The sequence below is a fragment of the Lycium barbarum genome, chromosome 6, assembly GCF_019175385.1.
Source record: "Lycium barbarum isolate Lr01 chromosome 6, ASM1917538v2, whole genome shotgun sequence".
NCBI lineage: Eukaryota > Viridiplantae > Streptophyta > Magnoliopsida > Solanales > Solanaceae > Lycium > Lycium barbarum.
This window is the reverse complement of record NC_083342.1, coordinates 120948195-120961531: the sequence shown is the minus strand read 5'-3', so window position 1 is coordinate 120961531 and position 13337 is coordinate 120948195. Positions and strand designations below refer to the sequence as shown.

General features: G+C 32.5%; 1 protein-coding gene across 1 annotated transcript; it reads left to right on the top strand.

Annotated features, from left to right (window-relative positions):
• Positions 1–2653: 2653 nt before the first annotated feature.
• LOC132600093 (bidirectional sugar transporter SWEET16-like) lies at positions 2654–4153 on the top strand. The gene is made up of 3 exons (XM_060313212.1): positions 2654–3004; positions 3152–3313; positions 3511–4153. Exons 1-3 carry the CDS (start codon positions 2810–2812, stop codon positions 3694–3696), a joined length of 543 nt encoding a protein of 180 aa, XP_060169195.1. The 5' UTR covers positions 2654–2809; the 3' UTR covers positions 3697–4153.
• Positions 4154–13337: the final 9184 nt, after the last annotated feature.

Genomic DNA, 13337 nt, shown 5'->3' with positions numbered 1-13337 from the left:
CCGTTTTATTTAATTTTTTATGATTCGGCTGACATAAAACTGTCAAGCGGCTAAAGAGCAATACAAAGGCAACTCAAATGCACAATGCAACGGAGGTTCTCTACCAGATTCCTTGTTCATCTCTTTAATTGTTTTTTTAGTCTTTTGCATGATAAGAAAACTAAACTCAAATTGGAAATTAATATTTGGGTCTCACGATTGACATAAAAGAAATGTTCAAAAAATTTGGAGGAAACATAGATATGCTAAAATCAAAGTGCATGTCTGTATGCGTCCTCGGACGCATAAAAAAGACCAATATTCTTACACCTCATACATAAGGAAGAACAAAAATAAATTTTAATCTCCAAACCTTGTTGCAAATGCACAACATTGCAGGCAAATGATACCATATTATTTGTTCTTCAAAACCTCATATATAACACGTATCTTCTGCAGATTTCTTAATGCCACATTCCAAAGCCGCCATATTATATCAACCTTCTCTTTTCACTTTTTAAATTTGTTCTTCGATAAAGTGTGACAGAGTTAAGATTAATTGGAAGGCTTTGCTAATTGAGAGCCCCTAGGTCTCGTCTACATAATTGAGAATAATACAAATTAAAGGATATACATCTGGTATCTTTATACGAGTAGACTTCTTATACAACTAGTTTCCTTATACCAGTAAAAAGTTCAGTCAGTCAATTCAATCACCATGATTAAACCAGATTTTGTGGCTGGAATTATAGGTTTTCATCTTTCAATAATCTCTCTTTCGAGCTCGCGCTTTCTTTTATTTCCATTTTAAGTTTTGATTAGTTCGCTGGTCCTTTGTTTAATTTGTAACACGAGTTTGACTTAATTTTCAGGAAATGTCATCACTATTCTACTTTGTACATCTCCAGCGTAAGTAGGGGTGGCAAAAGGGTGAGTTTGGTTTGGTTGAAAATGATTTGAACAAAAATGGGTTGGGTTTCAAACCGCCCACATTTTATGTGGGTAAATATGGGTTGGATGATAAATGGTTGGGTTGGTTATGGGCAGAAACGGATCCAGGATTTAAATTTTATGCGTTCAATCTATAGATTTTTAGCATTGAACCCATTATATTTTTAAAGTTAGGGGTTCATATCTACCATTTATTGTAATTTTAATAATTTTTTACATATAAATTTAGGCTCCGCGTCCAAAGTTTGGGGTTCAGTTGAACCCCAACCTTGTAGGCTACATACACCTCTGGTTATGGGTTAACCCATATTATACAAGTGTAATATTATTTCAAGTGTATGTTTATAATTTTTTTCTTTTGTCAAGTTACATTAATTTTTTCATATAAATTTCGGGGTGAGGGTAAGAATTTTTTTTCATTTTTTATAATTTTATTATAAAAGTAAAATATATGAAATTGTTTTTTTTTTTTTTTGGGGTGGGGGGGTGGGTGTGGGGTGTGGAGGTAGGGGATGCGGTGGGGTGAGGGACCATAAATTCTTTTCCATTATTTATAATTTTTTTATAGAAGTTATATATAGGAAAATTGAAATTTGGGGGGGTCGTGGAGGGGGTGGGGCAGGGGTAAAAAAAATTTCCCATTTTTTATAAAACTTTTATAAAATTAAAATATTTGAAATTGATTTTTTTAGGGGGGGGGGGGGTTGGAGAGGGGTGGGGTGGGGGGATCGTGAGGGTAAGAGTTTTTTTCCATTTTTTTATAAAATTTTATAAAGGTGACATATATGAAATTGAATTTTTTTTGGGGGGGGGGGGGGGGGGGGGTTGGGGTAGGGATCGGAGTGGGAGGTAAGAAAAAAAATTATCCTTTTTTATAAGCTTTTTATGAAAGAAAATATAGTATATGAAATAAAAAAAGTGTGTGGGGGTGGGGTGCGTGGTGGGGTAAGGGTTGGGGTGGGAGGTAAGAAAAAAATTTCTCCTTTTTTATAAGCTTTTTATAAAAGAAAAATAAAATATATGAAATAAAAAAAAAGTGTGGGGTAGAGGGGGAATGGCGGGGTGGGTGGTGGGGTAAGGGTTGGGGTAGGAAGTAAGAAAGAAATTTCTCATTTTCAAAATGAGTTATTATTGGGTCTAGTGTGTTCTTATATGGATACCCATATTTTACCCATATTTGCCCATATTTTTTTGGATTAAAGAGAGACTTGAAGCTCATATTTACCCACCTGAAATATGAGTGACCTAACTCACTAACATATGGGTAAAATGGGCTAATTTTCTAAATATGGGCTCAAATTGCCACCTCTAAGCGTAAGTAACAAAACGAGCTCATACTCCTATTAGTAATTTCTTCTCTCTCTTTTCTTAAGTTCTTTATACCATATAATGAAGTGCTAAGGTAAAAGAATACGGGGTTGAACGCTAGATCACTCGATGCCCTCTGCCTTTCACCGTAAAAATAAAGAGTTTAATTACTCCATCAGTGACATTGTCTTCATCCTCCCTTGCTAAAATTAAAAAAAAAAATAAAAAAAATAAGGTAAACTACGTACGTAACATAATCCCATTAATTAGAAAGGTGCAAATGCCACAATATTGTTAATTAAATTCCTATTTTGGAAAAATATACCTATATTGGTAAAATATAGGCTGTCTCTTACATTGTCTTTGTCATGCTTTTAGCTATGTACTACTATGAGTACTCTATGAGTTTCTCCAGAATTAAATATCATTTATAATTAGTTATTGACATGCTTTATTTTCCAAGTCTTACTCGTACATCACATGTAATTCTTTTTTCCCTCTTAAAAAACATTGTTGCTTTGTAGTTCTTCTTCGTAATATTTTGAGACTTTATAGGGGTGCATTTTGGGCCATGGCGAAGAAAAAATCAGCGGGGGAATACAATGCATTTCCCTACATGTGTCAACTATTATGCAGAACTTTATGGGTTTTTTATGGAATTCTCTCTCCAGATGGTTTGCTAATTATAACAGTAAATTCAGTGGGGGTGTTCACCCAAATCATTTACGTCCTTACTTATCTCATTTATGCTCCTTGTGATAAAAAGGTATACTCTTGCATATGGTATACTATGTTCCTCGTCATCTCACTCATCTTAAATTATATTTACCGAAGTTTAATATAAACTCTTCAAAAATAGTAAAATTCTTCTCTAAAGGGCCAACAAATTATATTTGGTAATTAATTTCATCAGGTGAAGGCATTCATTTTGGTGAGCATAATGAACATCGTTTTCCCAGGAGTAGCAATAGCTTTGAGTCTTCTTGTTCTCCATGGAGATGCCAGGAGTACTTTCGTTGGAGTTTTATGTGCAGTTGTCACAATCGGCATGTATGCATCCCCTCTTTCCGTCATGGTACAGTTACACTATCAGTATATAAAACTTATTAAACTCGATGATTATAACTCATAAAAGTATATAATTCTGAGTTATTTGCTCCTGTAAGTCATAAACTATGAACATTAATTAATTAGAACTATTCTCACACCGCTCCGTCCAATTCAATTTCGTTGTTGTTCTTCCCTTATACCAGTATTTTCTTAATTTATCAGATAGCAGTAATAAGGACGAAGAGTGTGGAATCTATGCCATTTCTCTTCTCATTTTTCCTGCTACTGAATGCCGGGGCTTGGTTTGCATTTGCTATGTTCCTCCAAGATCCGTATCTCATTGTAAGTATACTGTGTACTTTCCCGACATTCAGCTTACAAACACCTGATCAGTTATATAGGATTTAAGTTATATACGTACATTGATAGTGGGGGAAATACTATAGCAGGTTAGTTACAATTTTTTAATTTTTTTTGTGGTAAATTAGTTGGTTACCAGCTTTATCAGATTACTAATTAGTGTTTATCATAAAGATTTGCTTGTAATTACCTTATATGTGATCTGATTATATAATTCTATTTTTAATCATCGATGCATAAAACTTAAACTCTTAATAGGTACTAACTTGTCTTTTTTTTTTTTCCTTTAAATCAGGTGCCAAATGTGGTTGGATTAGCCTCAGGGTCAGCACAGCTTATTATTTACATAATCTATAAGAACAAACCTTCACCAGTGAACTCAGTAGAAATGGTTGATATTCATGAAGAATATGTTCAGGCAGCTGAGGAAGGCAGCCTTAAAGTTCATAAAAGTGATAGTACAAAGAGCACAAGCATGATAACGGAGCCAGCAATATTATCAAAGCGTTCAAGCTTTAAGCAAATAACGAGAAATCTCTCATGTAATCAATCTGATTCTCACTCTGGTTATCTTTTGGTCCCTTGATGACAAAACTCAATACACTGTTGCAGAACATGTAACACAAGATAATCTACTGCCTTTATTTGCTGTTTTCACTATCACGGTATATTTTCAACTTTTTTTTTTTTATAGAAAACTGGATATGCTGGTGAAGTATATTATCTGCCGATTTCAAATAAAATGGAAGAACAGAAGCAGTTACAAAGTATCATTATTTTGGATATATAAGAAGTTCATTGGTAAACAAAAATTTAATTATGCATTATTTGGTAGTGTATTAGCTAACTAATTAATTAATACTTTATACTCGAGCTAAAGATAATATTTTGAAGACTACAAACAGAGCCTTTTATGTGCATATATTACATAATAAATGTGAGTGGGAGATTTTTTAATCAGCCACAAACGGAACTGGCAACAAATTTTTAACGACGACTGAGGGATAATACCGTGTCGGATCGGTCACCAATAGCGTAGCAGTGGCGAACATACAAGTATATAGACAAAAAAAAATTGTGTTGGAGCCAAGATTTGATCTCGGGTGGCGACCAGTGAGCACTCAGGGGCACTCCTGCCAACTGAACTACTTTTGCAATTATGTTTGAGGGGTCCTTTTAAAATATATCATAGTTTTTCAAGTTATATATAGGGTTTTTTAGAAGTTAGGGGGGGCACGTGTCCCCCCACCCAACACGTTGGGTCCGCCCCTGATTACCATGCATTACACATTTGAGGATGAGATCAGAAATTTAATAGAAACAACACCTAGTTAAGGTGCTAAAATGAAAAGAAAAAAAAGACAAGTTTCGGAGGCTGCATATGCATTAAGTCAATTTATTATAATTCCTTATGTCAACTGTCAAGATATCATTTACAAACTAGTTGGGATCGGTTTAATCGGCCCAACGTTCAGATATTTGTTAAGTACTTCTGGCGAAAAAACTAAAAGTGTTCATTCATTTATCCTTCACAACTTCAATGTTGGACAAATTTGGGTTCGTGTTTTGGGCCATCAAATTCGCCCGATTGTCCCTATTTTGGGTGGTCTTTAATTTAGGGGGAAAAAAACGTAACTGTGCAACATTTTAAAAATATTTACAATTTCTTAGCACAGTTATTTTGTTTACATTTTTAACAGAGTATATAAATGTAGTACTTCATAACAGAATCCTTTATCCACATATCCCATCACAAACCCCAGCGAAAACCAGGCTTTATCTTTTTCGGAAACTTTTGTAGCATGTAGTAGTTCCTATTTTCATGCTCAACATTAATCTCATCTTTTCTCTTTCTTTCTAAAATAAAAATGGTTTTGCCTACTAGCATAAATGATAATTTAACTGGTAATGGTAATTTTACTATTTTATCTCTTCTGCTAACCTTCTCTCTTTAAGTATATAATATGTTTTCCTTCTCATTACTATTATTACTATTACTGTTAGTCAGGTACAATTTTATTCTGGTTATCAATATTGCAGAGCATTTTTTGGGAAGATAGTCGGATAATAATGCGATCATTAGAACTATGCTTCAGAATTTAAGATGCAAAACCCTTACCTCATTTAGGTGGTATAAGGATGTATTCCTTTGTCGGGTTATGGAATTATCCGAGTGCAATGACACTCATTGGAAATCCAAATTTATAGATGGATTACCCACTCTTTTTGCAGAAAGAGTTAGAAAAGCCCTTAGGAAAGAAGAAGCTAGTATCAATTATGATAACTACACTTATGGAAAATTAATAGGAACATGCATGTAGGAAGGTTTACCCTTATGCAATGAAATTAAGCTGAATCGGCAAATTAAGAGACATGGTCTAAATGAGAGACAACAATTAGGAGAATTTTGTGGACAATTTGGTATGGATATTCCACAAACCAAAGCACCTCATAGGCGCAAGAAAAAGAAGAAAGATTTCCAAGTATGGAAAGAAAAACCCTTGCAAAAGAAAGCAAGGCGGAAAAAATAATTCAAGAAAAGAAAGGATTATGTTAAATCTAAAAATCAAAAAGCCTGTTATAAGTGTGGCAGAGTTAATCATTTTTACAAGAATTGTAAAGTCAAGGAAAAAAATTAAGAACCTTGATATTGATGATGACCTAAAACAATCTTTATACAAGATTTTATTAAATTCAGAACCGGAAGATTCTGGTTTTGAGTCTGATATTTCGGAGGACTCTTCATCAAATGAAGATCTTAGAGTTCTTGAGAATGAGAGTTATACCTCTACCAGTTCAGATGAAGAATGTGCACCATGCTAAATAAGACAGCCATGTACTAGCAAGTGTAATAAAGAAGAGGATGAATTTTATAATCTCTTTTCCCAATTCCAAGATATCAAGATCCATGTTTTAGACAGTAATAACCTTGTGGATTTGTTAAAGATTATCAAAGATCCAAAGCTTAGGTCTCAAATTATTGATAAGGTGAATGAAGGACCCAAGAAGCCAGAAATTCAAACTGGCATTCAGATACAGGAATCACCAGGTCCATAAACCAAGTCAGAAGTTAAAAAATTCTTCAACAAAGGAGAAATATCATAACTACTCCAGCTACAGCCCAAGATTTGGAAAAAGAGATTGATAATCTCAAACCGGAGATTTCCACTCTCAAACAACAGAATATGATTCTAGAAGACAAAATCTCTAGAATTGAGGACAGGGGGAAATAAGTTATGGAAATTCCAGCATATAATATTATAGAAAATACATCTGTGGAAGGAAGTACTAGTAAGGAAGGAGAATTTCTAAAAACTCTGGAATTTATTACTTCCCAAAAGTTTTTTTATAAAAATTACTCTTTTAATTGATTATAATTTCAAAAAAGAATTTACTGCTCTAGTTGATAGCGGAGCTGATTTAAATTGTATTCAAGAAGGTTTAATTCCTTCAAAATATTTTCATAAAACTACCCATAGTCTTAGATTTGCTAATGGACAGAAAATGGGTATTACTTTCAAATTACCAAAAGCTTATGTTTGCCAAGACAAATTCTGTATACCAGAAAGTGTTGTGTTGGTAAAAGATATTTCGAATCAAATTATTTTGGAAACCCCAATTTTCCAAAAAACATTTCCTATCCAGAAATGGGATCCTAAAGGTATTATAGGTACTTTTGAAGGAAAAGCTGTTGAATTTCAATTTATAACTGAACCATTTTCAAGGATTATAAATGAAATCAAAGATAGGTTGATGAATAAGCATCAACAATTCAATTTTCTAAAACAAGAAATTTATGCTCTTAATCTTGAAGAGACTTTGCAAAATCCTAAATTACAGCAAAAAATAAATTTTAAAAAAAATCATTTTTCATTACAAATTTGTAGCGATCATCCCAATGCATTTTGGGATAGAAAAAAACATATTGTTACTCTTCCATATGAAGAATCTTTTTCTGAAAATAATATTCCCACAAAAGCAAGATCATGACAAATGAATTCTGAATATTTAGAATTATGCAAAAATGAGATTTCTTCTCTTTTACAAAAGGGTTTTATAAGATCTTCAAAATCTTCATGGTCATGCACAACTTTTTATGTTAATAAACATGCTGAACAGGAATGTGGAGTTCCTAGATTAGTTATTAATTATAAACCCCTTAATAAGGTATTGAAATGGATTCGATACCTGATTCCTAATAAAAAGGATTTATTGAATCGTCTCCATAATGCTATTATATTTTCTAAATTTGATTTAAAATCGGGATATTATCAAATTCAAATTGCCGAAGTAGATAAATATAAGACTGCTTTCAATGTGCCTATTGGGCAATTCGAATGGAATGTTATGTCATTTGGATTAAAAAATGCCTCTTCAGAATTTCAAAAAATTATGAATGATATTTTTATGCCTTATAGCAATTTTATTATTGTTTACATCGATGCCATTCACGTATTTTCAAATACTATAGAAATGCATTTTTAAACATCTTGACATATTCAAGAAGATCATCATTCAAAATGGTTTAGTCATATCTAAGCCAAAAATGTCTCTTTTTCAAATAAAGGTTCGTTTTTTAGGCCATAATATTGAAAAAGGAAAAAATATTCCTATTAATAGAAGTATTGAATTTGCTTCTAAATTTCCTGATATTATTACTGATAAAACCCAGCTTCAAAGATTTCTAGGAAGCCTAAATTATATTTCACCATTCTATAAGGATTTAGCAAAAGAGACATCTATTTTATATGATAGATTAAAAAGATTTCAAAACCATGGACTGATGGTTATACCCAAGCAGTTCACAAAATTAAGGAAAAGGTTTGTAACCTTCCTTGTCTCACCTTAGCCAATCCTAATTGGCAAAAGATCATTAAAACAGATGCTTCTGATATTAGATATGGAGGAATTTTAAAACAATATTCTCCAAATGATAAACAAGAGTATTTGGTACAATTTTATTCTGGTAAATGGAATAGCGGCCAGAAAAATTATGCAACTGTGGCTAAAGAAATTCTTGCTATAGTAAAATGTGTTCTTAAATTTCAAGGAGACTTGTATAATCAAAAGTTTTTAATAAAAATTGATTGCCAAGCAACTAAATTTATGTTTAATAAAGATTGTAAGCATAATGTTTCTAAACAAATGTTTGCAAGATGGCAGGCATTATTAGCCCCATTTGATTTCGAAATTCATTATAAAAAAGGGTCAGATAATAGTTTCCCTGATTTTCTCACCAGAGAATATTTGAGTTCATAACTCTTATTCATCTTATTGGCAGGATGAGGCCGCAATTTAGCCCCAACTCTAATAGAGGATGGGAAGGTAGAGGAACAACATCCAAAGGAACATGCAGATGCACTGTTCTTGCCCAAATGGGTAACAAAAGGCTAATAGCCGATAATATTACAGGATCTTTCAGTAATACTAAGGTAGAGATTACATATCAGCAATAGCTGGATTTTATAAAATCCCAGAAATAGAAAGATAATATGCCACCCCTCATATTCCAGTGCCCTTACAGATGATGATCATAAGGACACTGACTCATATGAACAAAATGAGAACAGAGAGTTAATAATTCTCATAGAAAATGAAGATCTCCAATGGAGAGATGAATCTTAGCAAATAATGCAAAGGTATTTTGATGCAGCGTCATACGCTATAATTACTTATAAATATCGGATGAATTATGAGCTCATTCTTGCATCTTTAGGATCAGCAAAATTTCAACATTTTTACCCGGCTAATAGCAAAAAAGTTTATAACTTTTTCAAAATCATTATAAAAAAAAATATTTTCTCTCCAAATGAATGGGGAATAAGTACTTTGAAGGAAAAGGATTATATCTATCCTGATCAAAAAATCCCAATTAAATTTAATTGTTGGGATTATGTGAAAGGCTTTAATAATGTCTTTTTATATGAAAATACTAATAGGAAACATTCATGGTTTATAAAAATATGTGTCAATGTTTATAAATAGGGCATTCCAAATTGGTTTTATCAATGGTGGATCCATTATGGTCCAACCGTAAAAATTTTGCCAGAACCTTTTAAAAGTTTATATACGGAATGGGTTGAGGTTTCTCCAAAAATTATAAACTTGGAGACTAATACTACTTTCTTTGATGGAATTGCTAATATGTATTTCTTTATTGAATTTTCTATCCCATGGATTATGAAATAGTCTGTTGAAGTGGGTAATACCCCGTACAATATACCTTGTTTAAACAGGATTTTTTATACCAAATTCTGGAAAAAATTAATTCAAAAATCAAATGATGGCACAATTCCGGGACAAGAGTTAATAAACCAAATTGAAGCTACCATAGCTAGCTATAGAGATTCCATCCAATCTAGACAACAAAAGGAAATTCCTCGCCCCTTACAGCATATTGCTAGAAAAATTCAGATGAAGAAGGAAATTATACCCCCGGAGCAGATGATAGTTGCATACATGGAAGAATTCAAAAAGGATTTAATGAAAAATCTTGACATAGAAATCCTTTCAAGTACATCTATGGCATCAGTTGGTCATACTACTGATAATGAAGATGATGATGCAAATGCAGACCATGTTTTAGCAGGAGAATCTCAAAGTCCAGATAATACTGAGGACTTTTCACAATTCATGGCTCAATTCACAAACCAGCAAGAAGAATCTTCCAGCTCAGCCAAGGATAAGGAAAAATAAAAAATAAAGCGATAAGGTGGACCCCGCCACAAGAATCTGCTTTGATAAAGCATATCTTTAATAAAGAAAAATATTTTGTTTTTAGTAATGATTGTATATTACTTTTCCTTTATTAGTTTTTCTTTCTTTTTTTTCTAACTTTTTCTTTAACTTTGCAGAGATTTCAAAGAAGCCAATGTTGTCGGCCACTTGTATCTTTTAAATTTTGTCATTTTATTCTCCTGATTCATTATATAAGGATCAGTTCTTGTAAGTAGAAGGCAGGTTTTCAGAGATCACCTTCTCCCTCTACTTGTAAAATACTCTCCTTAAATAAAAGTTTGTTGTTTATTATCTTCATCTCTGCTGAGCACAACGTTTGTATATTAGGTAATTTTCATTTCTTTTATTTTGATTTTTAATTTACATATTCATATTTAGCTTAAATGAAAGGCTAAAAATCTTGTGTTGAACTATATCACACTAGACTACTAGGTATTATGGTGAAAATGCTTTAATTAGCTAGGATTCACCAAAGATGGTATTGAGGTCGGGCAGAGAATAACCCAGGCAGACTGTTCAAATTCAGGCGGTGATCCTGTTGTTTTGCCCGCTTAGCCGATACCATAATGTCTCTGATACCAGAATAAAATTGTACTAAATACTCTTATTTAATAAACAAAGTATTTTGTTTTTAGTAATGATTGTATATTACTTTTCCTTTATTAGTTTTTCTTTCTTTCTTTTCTAACTTTTTCTTTAACTCTGCAAAGATTTCAAAGAATCTCTTTTCATTTTTCTTTGTTGGCCAATGTTGTCGGCCACTTGTATCTTTTAAATTTTGTCGTTGTATGCTCCTGATTCATTATATAAGGACCAGTTCTTGTAAGTAGAAGGCAGGTTTTTCAGAGACCACCTTCTCCCTCTATTTGTAAAATACTATCCTTAAATAAAAGTTTGTTGTTTATTATCTCCATCTCTGCTGAGCACAACGTTTGTATATTAGGTAATTTTCATTTTTTTTATTTTGATTTTTAATTTACATATTCATATTTAGCTTAAATGAAAGGCTAAAAATCTTGTGTTGAACTATATCACACTAGACTACTAGGTATTATGGTGAAAATGCTTTAATTAGCTAGGATTAACCAAAGATGGTACTGAGGTCATGCAGAGAATAACCTAGGCGGACTGTTCAAATTCAGGCGGTGGTCCTGTTATTTTGCCCGCTTAGCTGAGGTGGCGCCAAGGGCTGTTTTTGGACTTGTTCTGAGTTGGACAACCCCATCGCCAGTGTTATTAACCTAGTAAAAGTCCCTCTGCAGTATCATCTCACCGTGCGATCCGTGCCCGTTATGGTATCAGAGCCAGGTTACCATTACTAAAATATGTTTTTCCTTCTCATTACTGTTATTACTATTACTATTATACTTATAATATTACTAGTATAACTAATAATATACATTATTATACTCAAAATATTACTGGTACAATTAGTAATACATATAATTACACTATTATGTAGATAATTAGTTTTGAATTATACTAATAATATAACCAGTATGATTAGTATATTACTAATAATGAGGGTGAATTGGTTGGAGAGCCAGATAATAATGAGGGTAAATTGGTCGAAGAAGAGAGATAAGTGGGAAAAATGGGGGTGTATCACTTTAAGAGAGAGAGGGAGAATATATATATATATATATATATATATAGCAAGAGAATGAAATGTAATCCCTGCTTTAGTGGGATTAATAATTGTACGCATTTTATCTTAATATACTAAGAAGTTAAAATCTGTTATTTTTGTTGTACTTTAAGAATTGTGTTAATTACGTTTATAAATCTATAAGCTTGACTTATAGTGTAAATTTCTCTTTAATTTATGCCCTTCGAAACTTTAACTGATAAAAATGTGGCCCAAAATATCCCAGACATCGATACAATAAAAAAAGAAATTTGGATCTATGACCTAATTTCGTAAGGCAAAGTTTCATAGAAACTATGCCTATTCAGACAAAGTTACATAGAAACCATGCCTATAGAACTATCTGACATAGTTCTGTAGGATAATGCCGGATAAGTTAATTTCCATCGAACTATGCCGGGTAAGGCATGGTTTCTATGTTACTTTGCCTGTATAGACATAGTTTCTATGAAATTTTGCCTTGCGAAATTATTATTTTTTACTTTGCTGCGGTACGAACCCAGAATCTTTGATTTCGTAGACCTACGAATAACGATACTTTGGCCCACAATTTTTCATTAAATGAGAAGTAGAGAAAAAATTAAAGACCAGCATTTGAGGGACAAAAATTAAAGACCAGTCCATATCAAGGACAATCCACGGCAAAAAAAAAAAAAAAAAAAAAAAAAGGAAATGAAATGAATAGGAAATGGGCTTGCTCTCTTGGGTTTACGCATCTTTTATGAGGCCAAGTGGGATTAGTGGGCCATTGCTGCTTAGTCCATTATTGACTAGCTCTCGAGCGAAACCATCATCGTGGGTCCAACTTGGAGCTAACAACTCCGGTCCAGGAATACGAAGGAAAATTAGTAGGCGTTTGGCCATAAATATAAAAAATAAATTCATTTTTTTTGGAATTTTTGAAGTTGGAGTTGTGTTTGATCATAATTTTTGAAATTATAGTTTTTGGTGAAATGTAGTTGTAAAAAGTGAATTTTTTTTGAAAAACTAGTTTTTGAGTTTTTGGTATTCTCGAATACAACTTGAAGTTGTATTCGGAATATTTATGGCCAAACGCCCAAAAGTGAAAAAAGTGGAAAAAATTCCGAAAAAAAGTGAATAATTTTTATGGCCAAACGGTACCTTAATTAATTTTTTCGTATTATAGCTTATTGAATATTTATTCATTTCAAGAATGTCATGATTTTTTTTTCTTTTATTTTATGTTCATATTGTTTTCTTCTTTGGATGTAATTTTACTTGTTTCTCTTTCTTTTCCTTTTTTCGTCTAGCATTCCTCAATCAAAAGACTTGGCAGATTTAA

Bases quoted from the DNA above. Each gene is read 5' to 3' on its own strand.
- LOC132600093 (XM_060313212.1), top strand. From the start codon at position 2,810: ATGGCGAAGAAAAAATCAGCGGGGGAATACAATGCATTTCCCTACATG. The intron at 3,005-3,151 runs GTATACTCTTGC...TAATTTCATCAG, and splicing joins ATGCTCCTTGTGATAAAAAG to GTGAAGGCATTCATTTTGGT. The intron at 3,314-3,510 runs GTACAGTTACAC...TTAATTTATCAG, and splicing joins CATCCCCTCTTTCCGTCATG to ATAGCAGTAATAAGGACGAA.